Source organism: Salvelinus sp. IW2-2015, linkage group LG33, assembly GCF_002910315.2.
Source record: "Salvelinus sp. IW2-2015 linkage group LG33, ASM291031v2, whole genome shotgun sequence".
Taxonomy (NCBI): domain Eukaryota; kingdom Metazoa; phylum Chordata; class Actinopteri; order Salmoniformes; family Salmonidae; genus Salvelinus; species Salvelinus sp. IW2-2015.
In genome coordinates, this window is record NC_036872.1 from 11,231,981 (window position 1) to 11,247,880 (window position 15,900).

Below are 15,900 nucleotides of genomic sequence, written 5' to 3' on the forward strand. Positions count from 1 at the left end.
CACCACTACAGCATGGCTGTCTTACTGCATTTGATGTTTATACAGTTCAATAAGATCTACAATTGAACAAAACTGACTAATGTATTTTTTTCTCACTTCTCCATAGGAGCTTCATGTTGTTTTCTTCAGGGTCGTCAAGCCGATTGGTTCTTTACCCCCACACACTACCCTCTGTGACAGGAAAACCAAAGCTAAAGCCGAGCTACAGTCCACAGCTCTTCAGATAAAAGTCCTTTGCTGAGCTAAATTTTATGATCATGGTCATGGTGGGGTAAATGCTCTGGGAGAGTGCTGGGCAGCGTTCAGCAGGAAATTGTTGTGGAACATTGCAGATAGAAATGTCATGAATAAATCTGACAATGTGATTCCTTATTCTACATGTCAGAGAGGCATGTTTATTCTACATAATACATTTCTATCTTAACATTCCACAAAGTTGTGCCCTGGCCCTGCTGAATGCGGCCCTGGGGTGTATTCATTAAGTCTTGCAACGTAAACCGTTTACCGTTTAAGAACCAAATGGAAGCAAACAGAGCAAACGGTACGAAACTGGGAGGGATCGACCTGAATTTGTCCAATAGAAACTCAAGTTTTTGTTGCAAAACAGTTTCCGTTTGGAGTTAACGATTTCGTTGCTAAATGTTTTGCAACAGAATCGGCGTAATGAATACACCCCTGGTGTGAGGATGGGGACGTAGGGACTGGCTGGCTGGCTGAAGGGGCCTACTGCCTGCTGTGAGTGCGTCTGCAGACCTGAGGCCGAGTAGAGTGGAGAGAACAGGGGAGAGGGGGACCCACCACTGCAGGTGCAGCCCCTTGGAAGTGCAGCAAGGCCCATGAATGGCAGCAATTCAGGGCCGGCCCCATTGGGCCTGTTCTCTAGGCCCCAGCGCTAATCCCAGGCCCTAATCGGATTATGTAAATTCCTACTCCACACAGAGAGACTTTTATGGAAGGCTGCGTCTTTGAAACAACACTTGAAGGGTGTAAAAAAGAACATTAACAATTGGTTAAACTAGACTTCGTTTTTAAAAATCTGAAACGGAGGTTGAAAGTGGGAGGCAGAGAGAGAGGGTGTAGGAGAGGTGGGCCGAGGAGGAGGGGTTGTAGAGAGATGGCTTGACTTGCGCTCATGCTTGTGGCTCAGGGAAGGACCAGCCCGCTCGCTCCCCATGCTCCCCCTGTAATTTATGTGTGGCCCCTGGAATGGCTCAACAAGATTACCATAGTCATAACAAAACGCACATTGTTAAACTGTCAATCTGGATATGGTATTTTTACCTTTTGTGGCCCAATCAGGGTGAATTCAGTGGTAGCAGGACTGGTGATATCAAAGTTTTACTGAATGGGTTACCCATGGTTGATGTTTGCGCATAGAAGGGAACAAATGTCCGGAATTGTAAGGGAAGGATCAGGAAGGGAAACGTCTCAGTTTCAGCTCAATAGGAATTTATTTGTAAGCGTAATGTTACCTTTTAAAAGTCACATCGTTGCGTATTAAAATTCATGAATCATTTAGTGAAATGACTCAACAAAAAGGAGTGGATGATATGAAAGTAAAAGTTTTCCAATATTCTCTGAAATTGTTAAACGTATGATATTACATCAGTATTCATATGTTTACCGCTAACCTATTGGTAATTTCTTTGTTTACAGACAGAATAGAACACCCAACGGGAAACACAGTGGTCTGGGGCTGGAAACATCACTCTTGAGTTGAACACCACAATGCAGCAGACTGGAGGAGAGGCTCAACGACCGCACACGTCACACAATAGGGGCTCACCCAGCTATAAAAATGTGAGATGTATGCGCCAGCCTTCCCTCTCTCCATCCCTCCCTCTCACACACAGTCATCAGAGTATGAGAAGGCTGTGACTGACTGGACCTACTACACACAGGACTGGACTACTACATCGGGCTACTGCAGCAGCCAACACTGATGACCTGAGGTACACACTTCTGCTACCTGATACCTCTGTCTGCACGCTACAGCACTTAACAGGTGAGATCAGGGACAATAAGTGGATTTTTGTTTTTTCCTCTGAGGTTTTCCTTTATTGAATTGTAAAATTGTTAGAGTAAAAAATAGTTGGAATGAAAATGTTAAGGAATCTCATGAAAGATGGAACACATTTTCCGTTTGTATTTTTTGTGTACCATTCAGGAATAAATAGTTCAACACAACAGAAGTGTATTTATTTGTATGTACGCTAATCGTGACGAACACACTAGCATCCTCTGTATGCATTGACTGAAGGTCAGACCTTTTCCATAAACATGTATTTTCATGATGGTATTTCTCATCTTCTGAAGATGAAACTGAATTCCAATATCAAATACATTACATTAGTCATACTTAAACTATATTATACATCTATTTCTTACAATTACGGTGTTAATGCACCCTATTTCAGTCATCGTGGAGATTTAGGTGCAATTAAAATGTTATGTGACACCACCATACAGCATTTCTGCCTGGGGTCTGCACCAGAAATGGCACCCTATTCCCTATACAGTGCACTACTTCTGATTAGACAAAAGTAGTGCACTATAGTGCCATTTCAGACTAAACTCCAGAGAAAAACATGTCACATAACATTCAAAGAACATTTACTTTTGCCATGGGCTAAGTAGTGCACTATATAGGGAATAGGGTGTAATTCCAGTAGAACAACACCGTGGTAGTTTTGAGTCTGTGTAGATTTCTCTCTAAAACGCTCCACTCTCCTCCCTCCAGGAGAGCAGCACGATGACCAAGAAGGTGTTCACCAACACACGGGAGCGATGGCGGCAGCACAACGTCAACACTGCCTTCACTGAGCTCCGCAAGCTCATCCCCACCCACCCGCCAGAGAAGAAGCTGAGCAAGAACGAGATCCTGCGGCTGGCCATGCGCTACATCAACTTCCTGGTGCAGTTGCTGGAGAGCCAGAGTGGTGAGCCGGCCTCGCACTCCCCAACCGCCCTGCTCACCTTCCTCAGGGGCAATGTGGAACGTCTCCACTCCTCCTCCAGGACCTGGGGCCTGGCCAGCGACACTGACGCCCCCTCCCCTGGATCAAGCTGTGACAGTACCGAGGCCTGGTAGTGTGCCTGCTGCAGTTTCCTCTGATGGGTGATCATCATCTACCACTCCCTGGGGTAAAACTGTCTGTCACCATACCCACATCCATAGACTCCATTTTAGCTCTGCAACACTTGAGGGGGACAGTGTTGGTGGTGATGGCAAGCAGAGGATGTTTGTGTGGTGTTTGTGGGTGATGCCCTCCCTGCTGAATTAAAGAGATGGAGATGGATTTATTTAGCCACACTTTTATGTTGAAATTATGACAGGGGATGATGGGAGCCTTGTGAAATGTAATCTGTTATCTGCATGGATGTACCGGTAGCTTGGATGTATTCCCATCTTCATGTCTGACATGTATGTTCATCCTGTCGGTGGTGAAAGATGTCTGCATCAAAAATGTTTCGTTTTGAAATGAGAAATGATGCATTAAGGCCATGAAGGACAATTTAAAGGATTAAGAAATAGAAAATGTCAAGGAATTTTTTTGGGGGGGGAAATTCATTTCAGGAAAGATAAAGTCTTGTCCAATTCACCAAGGACTACAATCCAATTACAAAAGTCTATGGAGATTTTTTGTTGTGTGCTGAATCTCTGATTCTGACCTTGCTTATTTGCAAAGCACTATTTATTATCAAATCCTGCAATATGACCACATTCCTTGAGTGACACATTGATCTTATATGTATTGATTACGTACAGTATTGATTGATTATTTATTTGGACGACAGGGAATGAGCTGTAGGATATCAACTGACAATTCTCTTTGAAATATGTTTCAATTGTAGGACTGTTGTATGAACACATACCAGGAATAGTTGTCTGTCCGTTCAAGTATTTATTCATCTTGCTCTTCTTGTACAATAGGCATGTCATGTAGCCAAAGATTTTTATTTTACCATCTTTTCTCAAGGCTATTGTGATTAATATGCTTTTTGTAAAATGTTGGTTAATATTGTTAATGTTATTTATTGGAACTATTTATTTAATAAATTATTTGTAAATTTAAAAAAATACTTTGAATTTATCAAAAGTAATTAAGTACCATCCTCTTATCATTAAAAGACACCATGCAACCATTTTTACTAATGTAACAGAAAGTGCCGATCCAGTAAGTCAAGAGTACAGCTGCTCCCTGTGTGTTTGTACTGGTCCATTCTGGATCCCCTAGTCTAGTAAAGCCCTTGTTCCCTCTCAATGGGCCAGTAATGGCCATCCCTCTGATTGTCCACTACAAACACCCTGACCACCGTGTGGACACAGAGACCACCCCTGACCTCTGAACCCTTATCTAGTGTCCGAGGGCAGAGAGAGGAGAAGAGTAAAAGGACAGCTTAACTTGTGCCCTGCAGTCACACAGGTCACCATGCAGTCAAACCCTGACCACTGACCACTGACCCAACAAGCAGATGTAATACTGCTCGTCCTGAGGGTCTCCCATGGGCTCTTGGAGTGTTTTTCACATCACAAATCTTTGTAAACAAAGTGAAAAGCTTACTTACGGCCCTTCCCAACAACGCAGAGAGAAAAAATGAAATAGAAAAACAACACGGGGAATAAATACACAATGAGTACCGAGTCGATATGCAGGGGTACGAGGTTATTGAGTTAGATGCACTACATGACCAAAAGTATGTGGACACCTGCTTGCAAACATCTCATTCCAAAAGCATGAGAATTCATATGGAGTTGGTCCCCCCTTTGCTGCTATAATAGCCTCCACTCTTCTGGGAAGGCTTTCCACTAGATGTTGGAATATTGCTGCGGGGACAAGAGCATTATTGAGGTCGGGCACTGATGTTGGGGGATTAGGCTTGGCTCGCAGTCGGCGTTCCAATTCATCCCAAAGGTGTTTGATGGGTTTGAGGTCAGGGCTCTGCAGGCCAGTCCTCCAACACCGATCTCGACAAACCATTTATGTATGGACCTCGCTTTGTGCACGGGGGCATTGTCATGCTGAAACAGGAAAGGGCCTTCCCCAAACTGTTACCACAAAGTTGGAAGCACAGAATTGTCTAGAATGTCATTGTATGCTGTAGCATTTCGATTTCCCTTCACTGGAACTAAAGGACCTAGCCCGAACTATGAAAACAGCCCAAGACTATTATTCCTACTCCAAACTTTACAGTTGGCACTATGCATTTGGGCAGGTTGCGGTCTCCTGGCATCTGTCAAACCCAGATTCGCATGGTGATCTTAGGCTTGTGTGCTGCTGCTCGGCCATGGAAACCCATTTCATGAATCTCCCGAAGAACAGTTTTTGTGCTGACGTTGCTTCCAGGGGCAGTTTGAAACTCGGGAGTGAGTGTAGCAACAGAGGACAGACAATTTTTACACGCTACGCACTTCAGATCTCAGCGATCCCGTTCTGTGAGCTTGTGTAGCCTACCACTTCAGTAAGGCCATTCTACTGCCAATGTTTGTCTATGGCGATAGCATGGCTGTGTGCTCGATTTTATACACCTGTCAGCAACGGGTATTGCTGAAATAGCAGAATCCACAAATTTTAAATGGTGTCCACATACACTATATATATACAAAAGTATGTACAGTGCCTTCAGAAAGTATTCACACCTCTTGACTTATTCCACATTCTGTTACAGCCGGAATTAAAAATGGATTACATACCTTTTTTTCCTCACCCATCTACACATATCATGACACTAGGCGAGACCCAAATGCAGACACAGGAGGCAGATGGTTGGAGTTTAAGATGTTTAATAAATCCAAAAGGAATAGGCAAGAGAATGGTCATGGACAGGCAAAAGGTCATAACCAGATCAGAGTCTAGGAGGTACAGAGTGGCAGGCAGGCTCGAGGTCAGGGCAGGCAGAATAGTCAGGCAGGTGGGTACAGAGTCCAGAACAGGCAAGGGTCAAAACCTAGAAAAGGCAAATTAGGAAACCGGGAAAACCACTGGTAGGCTTGGACATACAAGACGAACTGGCACAGTGAGACAGGAAACACAGGGATAAATACACTGGGGAAAATAAGCGACACCTGGAGGGGGTGGAGACAATAACGAGGACAGGTGAAACAGATCAGGGTGTGACAACACACAATACCCCATAATGGCAAAGTGAAAACATGTTTTTAGTAATGTTTGCAAATGTATTGAAAACGCAATACAAAAATATCTCATTTACGTAAGTATTCACACCCCTGCGTTAATACTTTATAGAAGCACGTTTGGCAGCGATTACAGCTGTGAGTCTTTCCACACCTGGATTTTGCAACATTTGCTCATTATTCCTTTCAACATTTTTCAAGCTCAGTCAAACTGGTTGTTGATCATTGCTAGACAACCATTTTTAGGTCTTGCCATAGATTTTCAAGTAGATATAAGTAAAAACTGTCTTCTTGGTTAGCAACTCCAGTGTAGATTTGAACTTGTGTTTTAGGTTATTGTGCTGCTGAAAGGGGAATTCATCTCCCAGTGTCTGTTGTAAAGCAGTCTGAACCAGGTGTTCCTCTAGAATTTTGCCTGTGTATACATTTTGTTTCTTTTTTTATCCCAAAATACTCCCCAGTCCTTAATGATTACAAGCCTACCCATAACATGATGCAGCCAGCACTATGGTTGAAAACATGGAGAGTGGTACTAAGTAATGTGTTTTATTGGATTTGCCCCAAAAATAAGACTTTGTATTCAGGACAAAATGTGAATTGCTTTGCCACATTTTTTGCAGTATTCCTTTAGTGCTTTGTTGCAAACAGGATGCATGTTTTGGAATATTTTTATTCTGTACAGGCTTCCTTCTTTTCACTCTGTCAAATAGGTTAGTATTGTGTAGTAACTGCAATGTTGTTGATCCATCCTCAGTTTTATCCCATCACAGCCATTAAACTTTGTAACTGTTTTAAAGTCATCATTGGCCTCATGGTGAAATCCCTGAGTGGTTTCCTTCCTCTCCGGCAACTGATTTAGTAAGGACCAGTGGTGTGTATTCATAGATGACAAGGGAAGCCAGGCTTACTCAAATTCTTAACTGATAAAAACAAAATCGAATGATAAAATAATGTAGCTTTTGTCTCTCTCTGTTTTCGCAATTTTCCATCAAATTTGCAAGTGGATGAATCTCACAATAGCCCATGTATCTGAAGCTGTCTGGACCTAAAGAGTATAACATTTTTCTGCCGTAGCATTTAATTCATTGATGCCAGCAAGCCTTTGGCCTCCCTTGATAAAAAAAACATATAGAATAATGAGCGAATCAGCGTTGAGCTGAGCTCAACTGTGGGTTGTTCTGGTGCAGCAAAACACCCCCGAAGGGAAGCCAGCTTGGATTTGGCTTCCTACTAATCAAATCACTTCCTAAGCATAACGTAATTTTCGTTTTTTCTGTTCTGTTTGTGCTGATGTTCTGCAGTAGCTATATGAACAAAAATATAAATGCAACATGCAACAATTTCAAAGATTTACAGTTACAGTTCATATAAGAAAATTAATTAATTTTAATTAATTAATTTTGCGGTAATCTATGGATTTCACATGACTTGGCAGGGGTGCAGCCATGGGTGGGCCTTGGAGGGCATAGGCCCACCCACGTGGCAGCCAGGCCCAACCACTGGGAAGCCAGGCCCAGCCAATCATTATGAGTTTTCCCCACAAAGGGGCTTTATTACAGACAGAAATACTCCTCAGAACCCCCCCAACCCTCACCAGACGATCCCGCAGGTGAAGAAGCCGGATGTGGAGGTCCTGGGCTGGCGGGATTACTCGTGGTCTGACAACATTCAATTCTCTGGCAACAGCTCTGGTGGACATTCCTGCAGTCAGCATGCCAATTACACGCTCCCTCAAAACTTGAGACATCAGTGGCATTGTGCTATGTGACAAAAGTGCTCATTTTAAAGTGGCCTTTTATTGTCCCCAGCACAAGGTGCACCTGTGTAATGATCATGCTGTTTAATCAGCTTCTTGATATGCCACACGTCAGGTGGATGGATTATCTTGGCAAAGGAGAAATTCTCAATAACAAGGATGTAAACAAATTTGTGCACAAAATTGGAGAGAAATATGCTTTTTGTGTATATGGAAAATTTCAGGGATTTTCTTTTAGCTTATGAAACATGGGACCAACACTTTAAATGTTGCGTTTAGATTTTTGTTCAGTGTAGCTTGCTAATTCTCTGTACAGACAGACCAAGGACTATGACAGCAATTCAGTTCTAACCATATATTCATATTTTGTGGCACTGGCCTGAGACGACTGAAGTTCAATATGTAGCCTAGATGTAGCCTAGTAGGCTCACGTTAACTAGCTAGCTAACTTCGTTTGTTCATTGTTGCCCATGCAAGAAAGTTAGGCTAGCAAGCATTTTAGCTAAGTAGCCTATGACAACAAAAACTAAAAGTGTACTATATGACAGAGTCATAGACCGTTTAGCCAACATGAATAAGAGGAGGATGACATTGGCATTCAACTAGTCTACATGTAGGTCACATTTTTTTTATTTTACTTGCGCACACACACACACACATAAATCAGTACCATGGACAGCAACATGATATTTAGCAACAATGATTGAACTAAATTGTTTTTTGATATCTAAGTTTGTTTTCGGTGTATTAAACTAACATATATAGCCTTGTTGATGTGTAAATGTTTAAGTTGAAATGGTGCTGGAAAGCGGAGGCAGTGCTCCTGTTGTCTTTGTGCTGACTTGTGGTAACTCCTTGGTTCTAAATCAGTAGTTAAGTAAATTGTCAAAAATATTCCATTGGGTCAATGGTGGTAGTTATTTGGTTAAGTATTTAACTAACTATTTAGCAGTGTTATGGCTTGGTGGTAGAAGCTATTCAGGGTCCTGTTGGTTCCAGACTTGCACTGGTACCACTTGCCGTGCGGCAGCAGAGAGCACAGTCTATGACTTGGGTGGCTGGAGTCTTTGACAATTTTTGGGCCTTCCTCTGACACTGCCTGGCATAGAGGTCCTGGATAGCAGGGAGCTTGGCCTCAGTGATGTAAGCACAACCCTGTAGCGCCTTGCAGTTGGATGCCAAGCAGTGATGCAGCCAGTCAAGATGATCTCAATGGTGCAGCTGTTGAACCTTTTGAGGATCTGAGGGCCCATGCAACATATTCTGAGGGGGAAGAGGCGTTGTTGTGCCCTCTTAACAATTGTGTTGGTGTGTGGACCATGATAATTCCTTAGTGATGTGGACACCGAGGAACCTGAAGCACTCGACCCTCTCCACTACAGCCCCGTTAATGTGGATGGGGCATGATCGGCCCTCTGTTTCCTGTAGTCCACGATCAGCTCCTTTGCCTTGCTGACGTTGAGGGAGAGATTGTTGTCCTGGCACCACACTACCAGGTCAGTGACCTCCTCCCTATAGGCACTCTCATTGTCGTCGGTGATCAGGCCAACCACCTTTGTGTCGTCACCAAACTTAATAATGGTGTTGGATTCGTGTGCGGCCACACAGTCGTGGGTGAACAGGGAGTACAGTAGCGGACTAAGCACCCACCCCTGAGGGCCCCGCGTGTTGAGGCTCAGAGTGTTGTTGCCTACCCTCACCACCTGGGGGCAACCCATCAGGAAGTCCAGGATCAAGTTGCAGAGGGAGGTGTTCAGTCCCAGAGTCTTAAGCTTAGTAATGAGCTTGGAGGGCACTATGGTGTTGGAACGCTGAGCTTAAGTCAATGAACAGCATTCTCACGTAGGTGTTCCTCTTGTCCAGGTGGGAGAGGGCAGTGCAGAGGGAAATAGAGAATGCATCATCTGTGGATTTGTTGGGGCAGTATGCGAATTTGAATGGGTCTAGGGTGTCTGGGATGATGGTGTTGATGTGAGTGATGACCAGCCTTTCAAAGCACTTCATGGCTACAGATGTGAGTGCTATGGTGCACTAGTCTATTAGACAGGTTAACTTAGTGTTCTTGGGTACAGAGACAATAGTGGTCTGCTTGAAACATGTAGGTATTACCAACTTGGTTGAACATGTCAGTGAAGACACCTGCCAGCTGGTCAGTGCATGCTCTAAGTACAAATCCTGGTAATCTGTCTGTGAATGTTGACCTGTTTAAAGGTCTTACTCACATTGGCTACGGAGAGAGAGATCACACAGTCATCTGGAACAGCTAGTGCTCTCATGCATGGTTCAGTGTTGCTTGCCTTGAAGCGAGCGTAGAAGGAATTGACCTTGTCTGGTAAGCTCGTGTCACTTGGCAGCTCGCGGCTGGGTTTCCCTTTGTTGTCCGTGATAGTTTGCAAGCCCTGCCACATCCGACGAGCATCAGAGCTAGCGTAGTAGGATTCGATCTTATTCCTGGTTGACGTTTTGACTATTTGATGACTCGTCGGAGGTCATAACGGAATTTTCCGCTTACTGAGGCAAAATGTCACTGAAGTCAGATGCCAGTGTAGGTTACATAGGCTTGGCCATTTCTCTGTCCAATGGTTTAATTTTGATATTTTCCCTTGATATAGATACGCACATATTAGATTTAATAGACTTGAATTCCTGAATTTCCCTGTAGGCTCTCTATCATGGATTACTATATAAGAACTGTGAAATTTGATTTAGAAAAATACATAACCTTACAGCACAATAAAAGGAATGTATTGAGAACAAAGGCCTATTTTGTCAAGTAAGTACCCATTGTTACCCCCACTTATGGGCTCACGAGTGGCGCAGCGGTTTAAACTGCATCTCAGTGCAAGAGTCGTCACTACAGTCCCTGGTTCAAATCCACGCTGAATCACATCTGGCCATGATTGGGAGTCCCATAGGCTGGTGCACAATTGGCCCAGGTTTGGCTGTCATAAATAAGAATTTTAAATAAAGGCTAGATTTAAAAAAAAGAATAATGTTCTATTAAATACAAAGAAAATACCAGTGGAAAAAGTCATGTAAAATAAAGTGCTACCGTAAACAGAAAGAAAAGTTTCCTTGTTCCATTGTGTTGGCCGAGATGTCATCAGCTAAGACGACGATTACACCCCAAGGTCACAAGTCTACAGCTCTAGTCACCTAGCCTGGTTAAACCAGCCTAAACGTGGAGCTCACCATTGTTAAACATTTAACCAGCCTACTAATCACCTATTGACACTGTTTAAATCTGCCCCATGTCCTGACTGTGCCAACATGCTGCAACTACTGAGCTGAAGAGTCAACTGTGAGTTGGTGTGAGGCTTTTGGCCTTTTCTCCACCACCATTAAACCTGCTAATGGTGTGTAAACGGAGCAATGTGCAGCTGCTGGACACAGGCATACAGCCTGTGGGAATGGACAGGCGACTACTCTTAATCCATTGGGGATACACTAGACTAGAATCATACTTTATTAGGATGATAGAACTACAGTACCAACAAGTTCTCTATGCAGTTATATCCCCCTTAATCCATCCTCAGTTACACAGCATTCCGGTTGTTTACAATGTATATATACAATATTACTATGTATATACGTCTGTGTCTTTTTGCTGTGCTAGTATTGATATATGGTAGAGAAATTGCACACATTATGCAGTACATGGATTTATTGTTGCTCAGCAAACTATAGAACTCTTTTAAGGCCAAACAAATTTTACATTTTCAACACAACACATAGGCCTTCAGTGTAATCATATTGAATCAAAGTATCATTTACTGTGTCATTTATGCACGTTATTTGCAGAAAACATCCAAACACAGTAGATGCTTCAATGCTAACTCACTAGCTACTGAAAATCAAATCTGTATTCTGCTCATCTCATTCAAGTATATTTGCCTGATTGACTATTCTCTCCCAAGTACAGGGGTAATGGTCTATTGACAGCACATTTCCTTATCTGCGTCTAGCACACTGTCTGAATCTGTTATCACAATGGACCAGATCAGTGCAGGCAAGCCCTCTCACTCCCGGCTGAGGCGCCATGAAAAAGAATTTCTGGAGCTGGGTGCCAACCGATAGGCCCTGAGCTCTTTATCCCCTTAAACCAATTCACACTCTGCATGTTTAAATATTTCAGCCCCCCCCCCCTTCCCTATCCCCTCCTTTCCTCCCCCTCTTTTCTTCCTACCCATTGCTCTGGTCTTCCCCCAGCAGCGTCGGCAGGGAGAGGAGGGCAGCCCAATGAAGGATGGATGCAGGTGCAGGCTCATCGAGGGAAGGGGGACCCCATTGTTGGCTGGACAGCACCCTCTCCTCTGGAGCACTTTCTTACAGGGCCTGACACAGACAAACCCACATTCTAATCAGATTATGCAAATGTATACTTCAAAAAGCAACACGCTGTAACCCACACCCAGGCGCTGAGAGGGAGAGAGAGAGGGGTGAGAGAGAGGGAGGGGGAGGGAGAAAGAGAGAGGGGGGGGAGAGAGAGAAAGAGAGGGGTGGGAGAGAGAGAGAGGGGGTGGGAGAAAGAGAGAGAGAGAGAGAGAGAGAGAGAGAGAGAGAGAGAGAGAGAGAGAGAGAGAGAGAGAGAGAGAGAGAGAGAGAGAGAGAGAGAGAGAGAGAGAGAGAGAGAGAGGGAGAGGGTGGGAGAGAGAGGGAGAGAGAGAGAGGGGTGGGAGAGAGAGGGAGAGAGAGAAAGAGATTACTAAGGATGGTTAGAAAGAGGAAGGAGAGCAGAGGCAGCCGTTTAGAGAACAACAACTTATAGTGTATACTGAACGCTCCACGCCAAAAGTTCACCTTATTAATATAATACCCACGTCCTTCATCATAAAAGTAGCATCGAACTATAAAAGGAAGGCTGACTTTCTTACAGCCAGGCAAATTAAGCATTCAAATCCTTATTGTTTTCACAGACACTCCTGGATCCAATGTCAAAAGGAATCTACAATGATAATGAGGGGGGCCAGAGTGGCATGTAGGAGATGACATTATTTCCCAGAGAAAAACAGTCAGTCACAATACCACAGCTTCCTAAAGGACCCTGACCCTGGAAGAACTCTGTGGCCCCACACTCAAACCAGCTGCCTCATTCACCTGATCACTATACTAGTACTACATTTCACATTAAAAACAGAGATTGGGTCATCTAAAATAAACTATACTATACTTAGTGAGAAAGTTTACTTAGTTTAGAAATGTCTATTCCCAATTATAATAATTGTTTGTCACACACATAATAGTAACACAAACATTTACAATAATGACTTCCATTCACTTTTATATTTGTTCTACTCTGTTGACTTCCTCAGTTTTTTTAACCATGTTCAGATTTACAATGTAGGCTTTTACTTTTCACCCCCAAAGACCAGCTGTTGGCTCTTTAATCTGGTGACGTGCGATACATTGAGTGCAACTATGATTCAGAGTTAAAGTTATTCTGTTAATGTTTGCTTTACTTGAACGACTAGTTTAAAAGGGATTGATTACAGCTGAAAGAGTGCATACCCGTTTGAATAATCACAGTTATATGTATCATAAGGCACAGACTGTTGGAAGCATATTAGTTTGGCCCACTGAAGCCAGTCACTGGATCAACTTCAAGCAAGTATTGGACACTGATAGACAGAGGACACAATGTTACCGTGCTGGTGCACTGTGCTTCTCTATACACGGACCCCACGGAATGCTGTTGTTTCAGCTATGAACCCTTTCATATCTCGGTCTCTGTGGAAGCCTTGGAGGATTTCCTTGAGGAGTTCGTACACTTCTCTGTGAACGAGATGGACTACCTGTACTACTAGCAGATCAACTTGAGACTTCATGAACTTATACAAAAATAAATTCAGTTTAACATGCAGATTTGGAACTTTTTGGACTGTTAAGGTAGGAGAGAGTCATGGGGAGACTGAAAGAGGTCAAGTACAACCAACTGTTAGTTGACCCCATTTAGCGGTGAGCTGATGACTGAGATTCTGGCCATTCCTCTCGTTTAGAACCTGCGTTTCTCTATCGCCCACACCTGGGAGAGGCTCTGTGAGCAGCTTCCCACCCCACGGTCCTACGTCCCCGGTGCCATGGTGAAATGAATGGGCAAAATAAGCTTCCTGTTCTGAATTTTCTGTTCTCTGCATCCCAGGACATGACAATACAGTCTGTGGCCATGATACTGATACTACAGTGAGGCTATGGGTGAGCTCATTTACAATATCATTGGATGAGGTCAATTTAATGATCACACCACAAAACAACAGAGTATAGTGTATTTTTTAAAGTTTAAATGGATGTTCTAATGCCAATACTACTCATGTTCTACTGATTTGTAGTAATTTGTAATGTCTAATTTTATTGGAGAAATGACTTTATTACTGACCCGGAGCATGGTGTAACAGGCAGGCAGCTGCAGCTGCACTCAATGTGTGTATGGGGTGCATTCCAATACTCTAGCAATGATACCAATAGGTACTCAAGGGCTACGCCCACTGGTGGCGTGTATGTGTATTATGGTTAATACCACATTCCTCCCCTCTTAAATAAGTCCTTTATTAGGATATACAATATAATACATTCCCTATGCTCTTCTATTGCGTTAATGAACTCATTATGAAATAAAGTTCCTCTAACTGAAACGTTCTTTATAACTTGTTATGTACTCTACTGATCCAAACAATAAACATGACATTTCACATGTTCACAATAATTGAATTTTCTTTTCACATGCATAGGTAACTGTTATGTATTTCATTCTTGAGTCTCATTTACTGTGAGTCTTTTAGTTGTCTTTTAAAAAACAATTTATATCAGTTCTTTTTTTTCTTGTTCAGAGTTAAAGGTTTTTTAAGCAGCTTGGGAAGCTCTGCATGCCTCTGTGAACGACGAACACTGGGGGTAGTATTTATTCTCAACGGTGGAAAAGCCACCCGCTGTTTCTGAGCCAGGCTCAGAGTATTTGACTGAAATTGGGTTTTTCTCTTGGTGAACTGTTTTCTCTGTTACTGTCTCTGTCTGTGGCACGTGCACCACAGAAGCACTTGGATAGCTAGAGAACAGCCTGGCCTCTGCCATCACAACTGGTAACCCACTTGTTGTTCCTTCCCATCTGGAAATAATCGGATCAACATGTCTGCAAACCACTTTACCATCTCCCAACTTTACCTTGTATGGGACAGGACCAGTCACTGAGTCTATGAATCCAGAAATCCATTTTGACCCCTGACTGAAATTTATGGTAAGGACAGGGTCCCCCTCTCCAAAACTTCGGCCATTGGTGAATTTGTCATGGTTCTCTTTCTGTCTGTTTTGTTTGCGTTCAACTTTCCTTTTCAGGTCTGGATAGACTAGGTCCAGTGTGGAGCATCTTCAACGACCTCGTAACATCTCAGCGGGAGAACGTCCTGTTGTGGGTTGAGGTGTTAGTCTGCAGCTGAACAGAACACGTGACACTTTTGCTGCTACGCTCCCTTCTGCACTTTTCTTCCTCATTTCTTTGAATGTCTGTACTGCGCATTCCACCAGTCCATTTGAAGATGGATGATATGGAGCAGATGGCACATGCACAATACCGTTGTTTCTGAAGAACTCTTGTGTTTCTGTACTCATGAAACAGGTTGCATTGTCGCTCACTACCCTCTCAGGTATCCCTTGATTACTAAAACTCTGTCGTAGGCCATGAATGGCCCTGCGTAGTCTATATGAAATCTTCTCCAAGGTTTCTCTGGGAAGTCCCAAGGGTGGAGGGAAGCTGTTGCTTTTGCCTGTGTTCCTGACGTGTTACATGTCTTGACTAGATTCTCTAGCTCCTTATCTAGTTTAGGCCACCATAAGTAACTCCTAGCCAACCCCAGGGCGACTCTGATGTAGCTGCTGTAGGATAGCCTGGCATGCTGATAGTGGAATAATCACTCGTGCTCCCCACAAAACGCAACCATCCTGTACGCAAAACTCTGTTTTCCTGACTCTGAAATTCAATCCCTTCTGTTTGTTGTGGTCATCCCCTTACCATATATTG

General features: G+C 43.4%; 1 protein-coding gene and 1 pseudogene across 3 annotated transcripts; both read left to right on the forward strand.

Annotated features, from left to right (window-relative positions):
• The first annotated feature begins 1,119 nt into the window (after positions 1 to 1,119).
• On the forward strand, positions 1,120 to 6,936 carry LOC111957370 (T-cell acute lymphocytic leukemia protein 2). Of its 3 annotated transcripts, none has more exons than XM_023978163.3 (3): positions 1,120 to 1,456; positions 1,657 to 1,952; positions 2,741 to 6,936. In XM_023978163.3, the coding sequence occupies exon 3, from the start codon at positions 2,753 to 2,755 to the stop codon at positions 3,089 to 3,091; it is 339 nt and encodes a 112-aa protein (XP_023833931.1). In that variant the 5' UTR covers positions 1,120 to 1,456; positions 1,657 to 1,952; positions 2,741 to 2,752; the 3' UTR covers positions 3,092 to 6,936. The 3 variants fall into 3 exon arrangements, with proteins under 3 accessions (XP_023833931.1, XP_023833929.1, XP_023833930.1); XM_023978161.3 differs by having other exon boundaries at positions 1,131 to 1,456; positions 1,657 to 2,005; XM_023978162.3 differs by having other exon boundaries at positions 1,131 to 2,005.
• A 6,486-nt stretch (positions 6,937 to 13,422) lies between these two features.
• On the forward strand, positions 13,423 to 14,119 carry LOC111958116 (UDP-glucuronosyltransferase 2A3-like; annotated as a pseudogene).
• Positions 14,120 to 15,900: the final 1,781 nt, after the last annotated feature.

Excerpts from the sequence above, each read along its gene's own strand:
- LOC111957370 (XM_023978163.3), top strand. The coding sequence starts at position 2,753 with ATGACCAAGAAGGTGTTCACCAACACACGGGAGCGATGGCGGCAGCAC.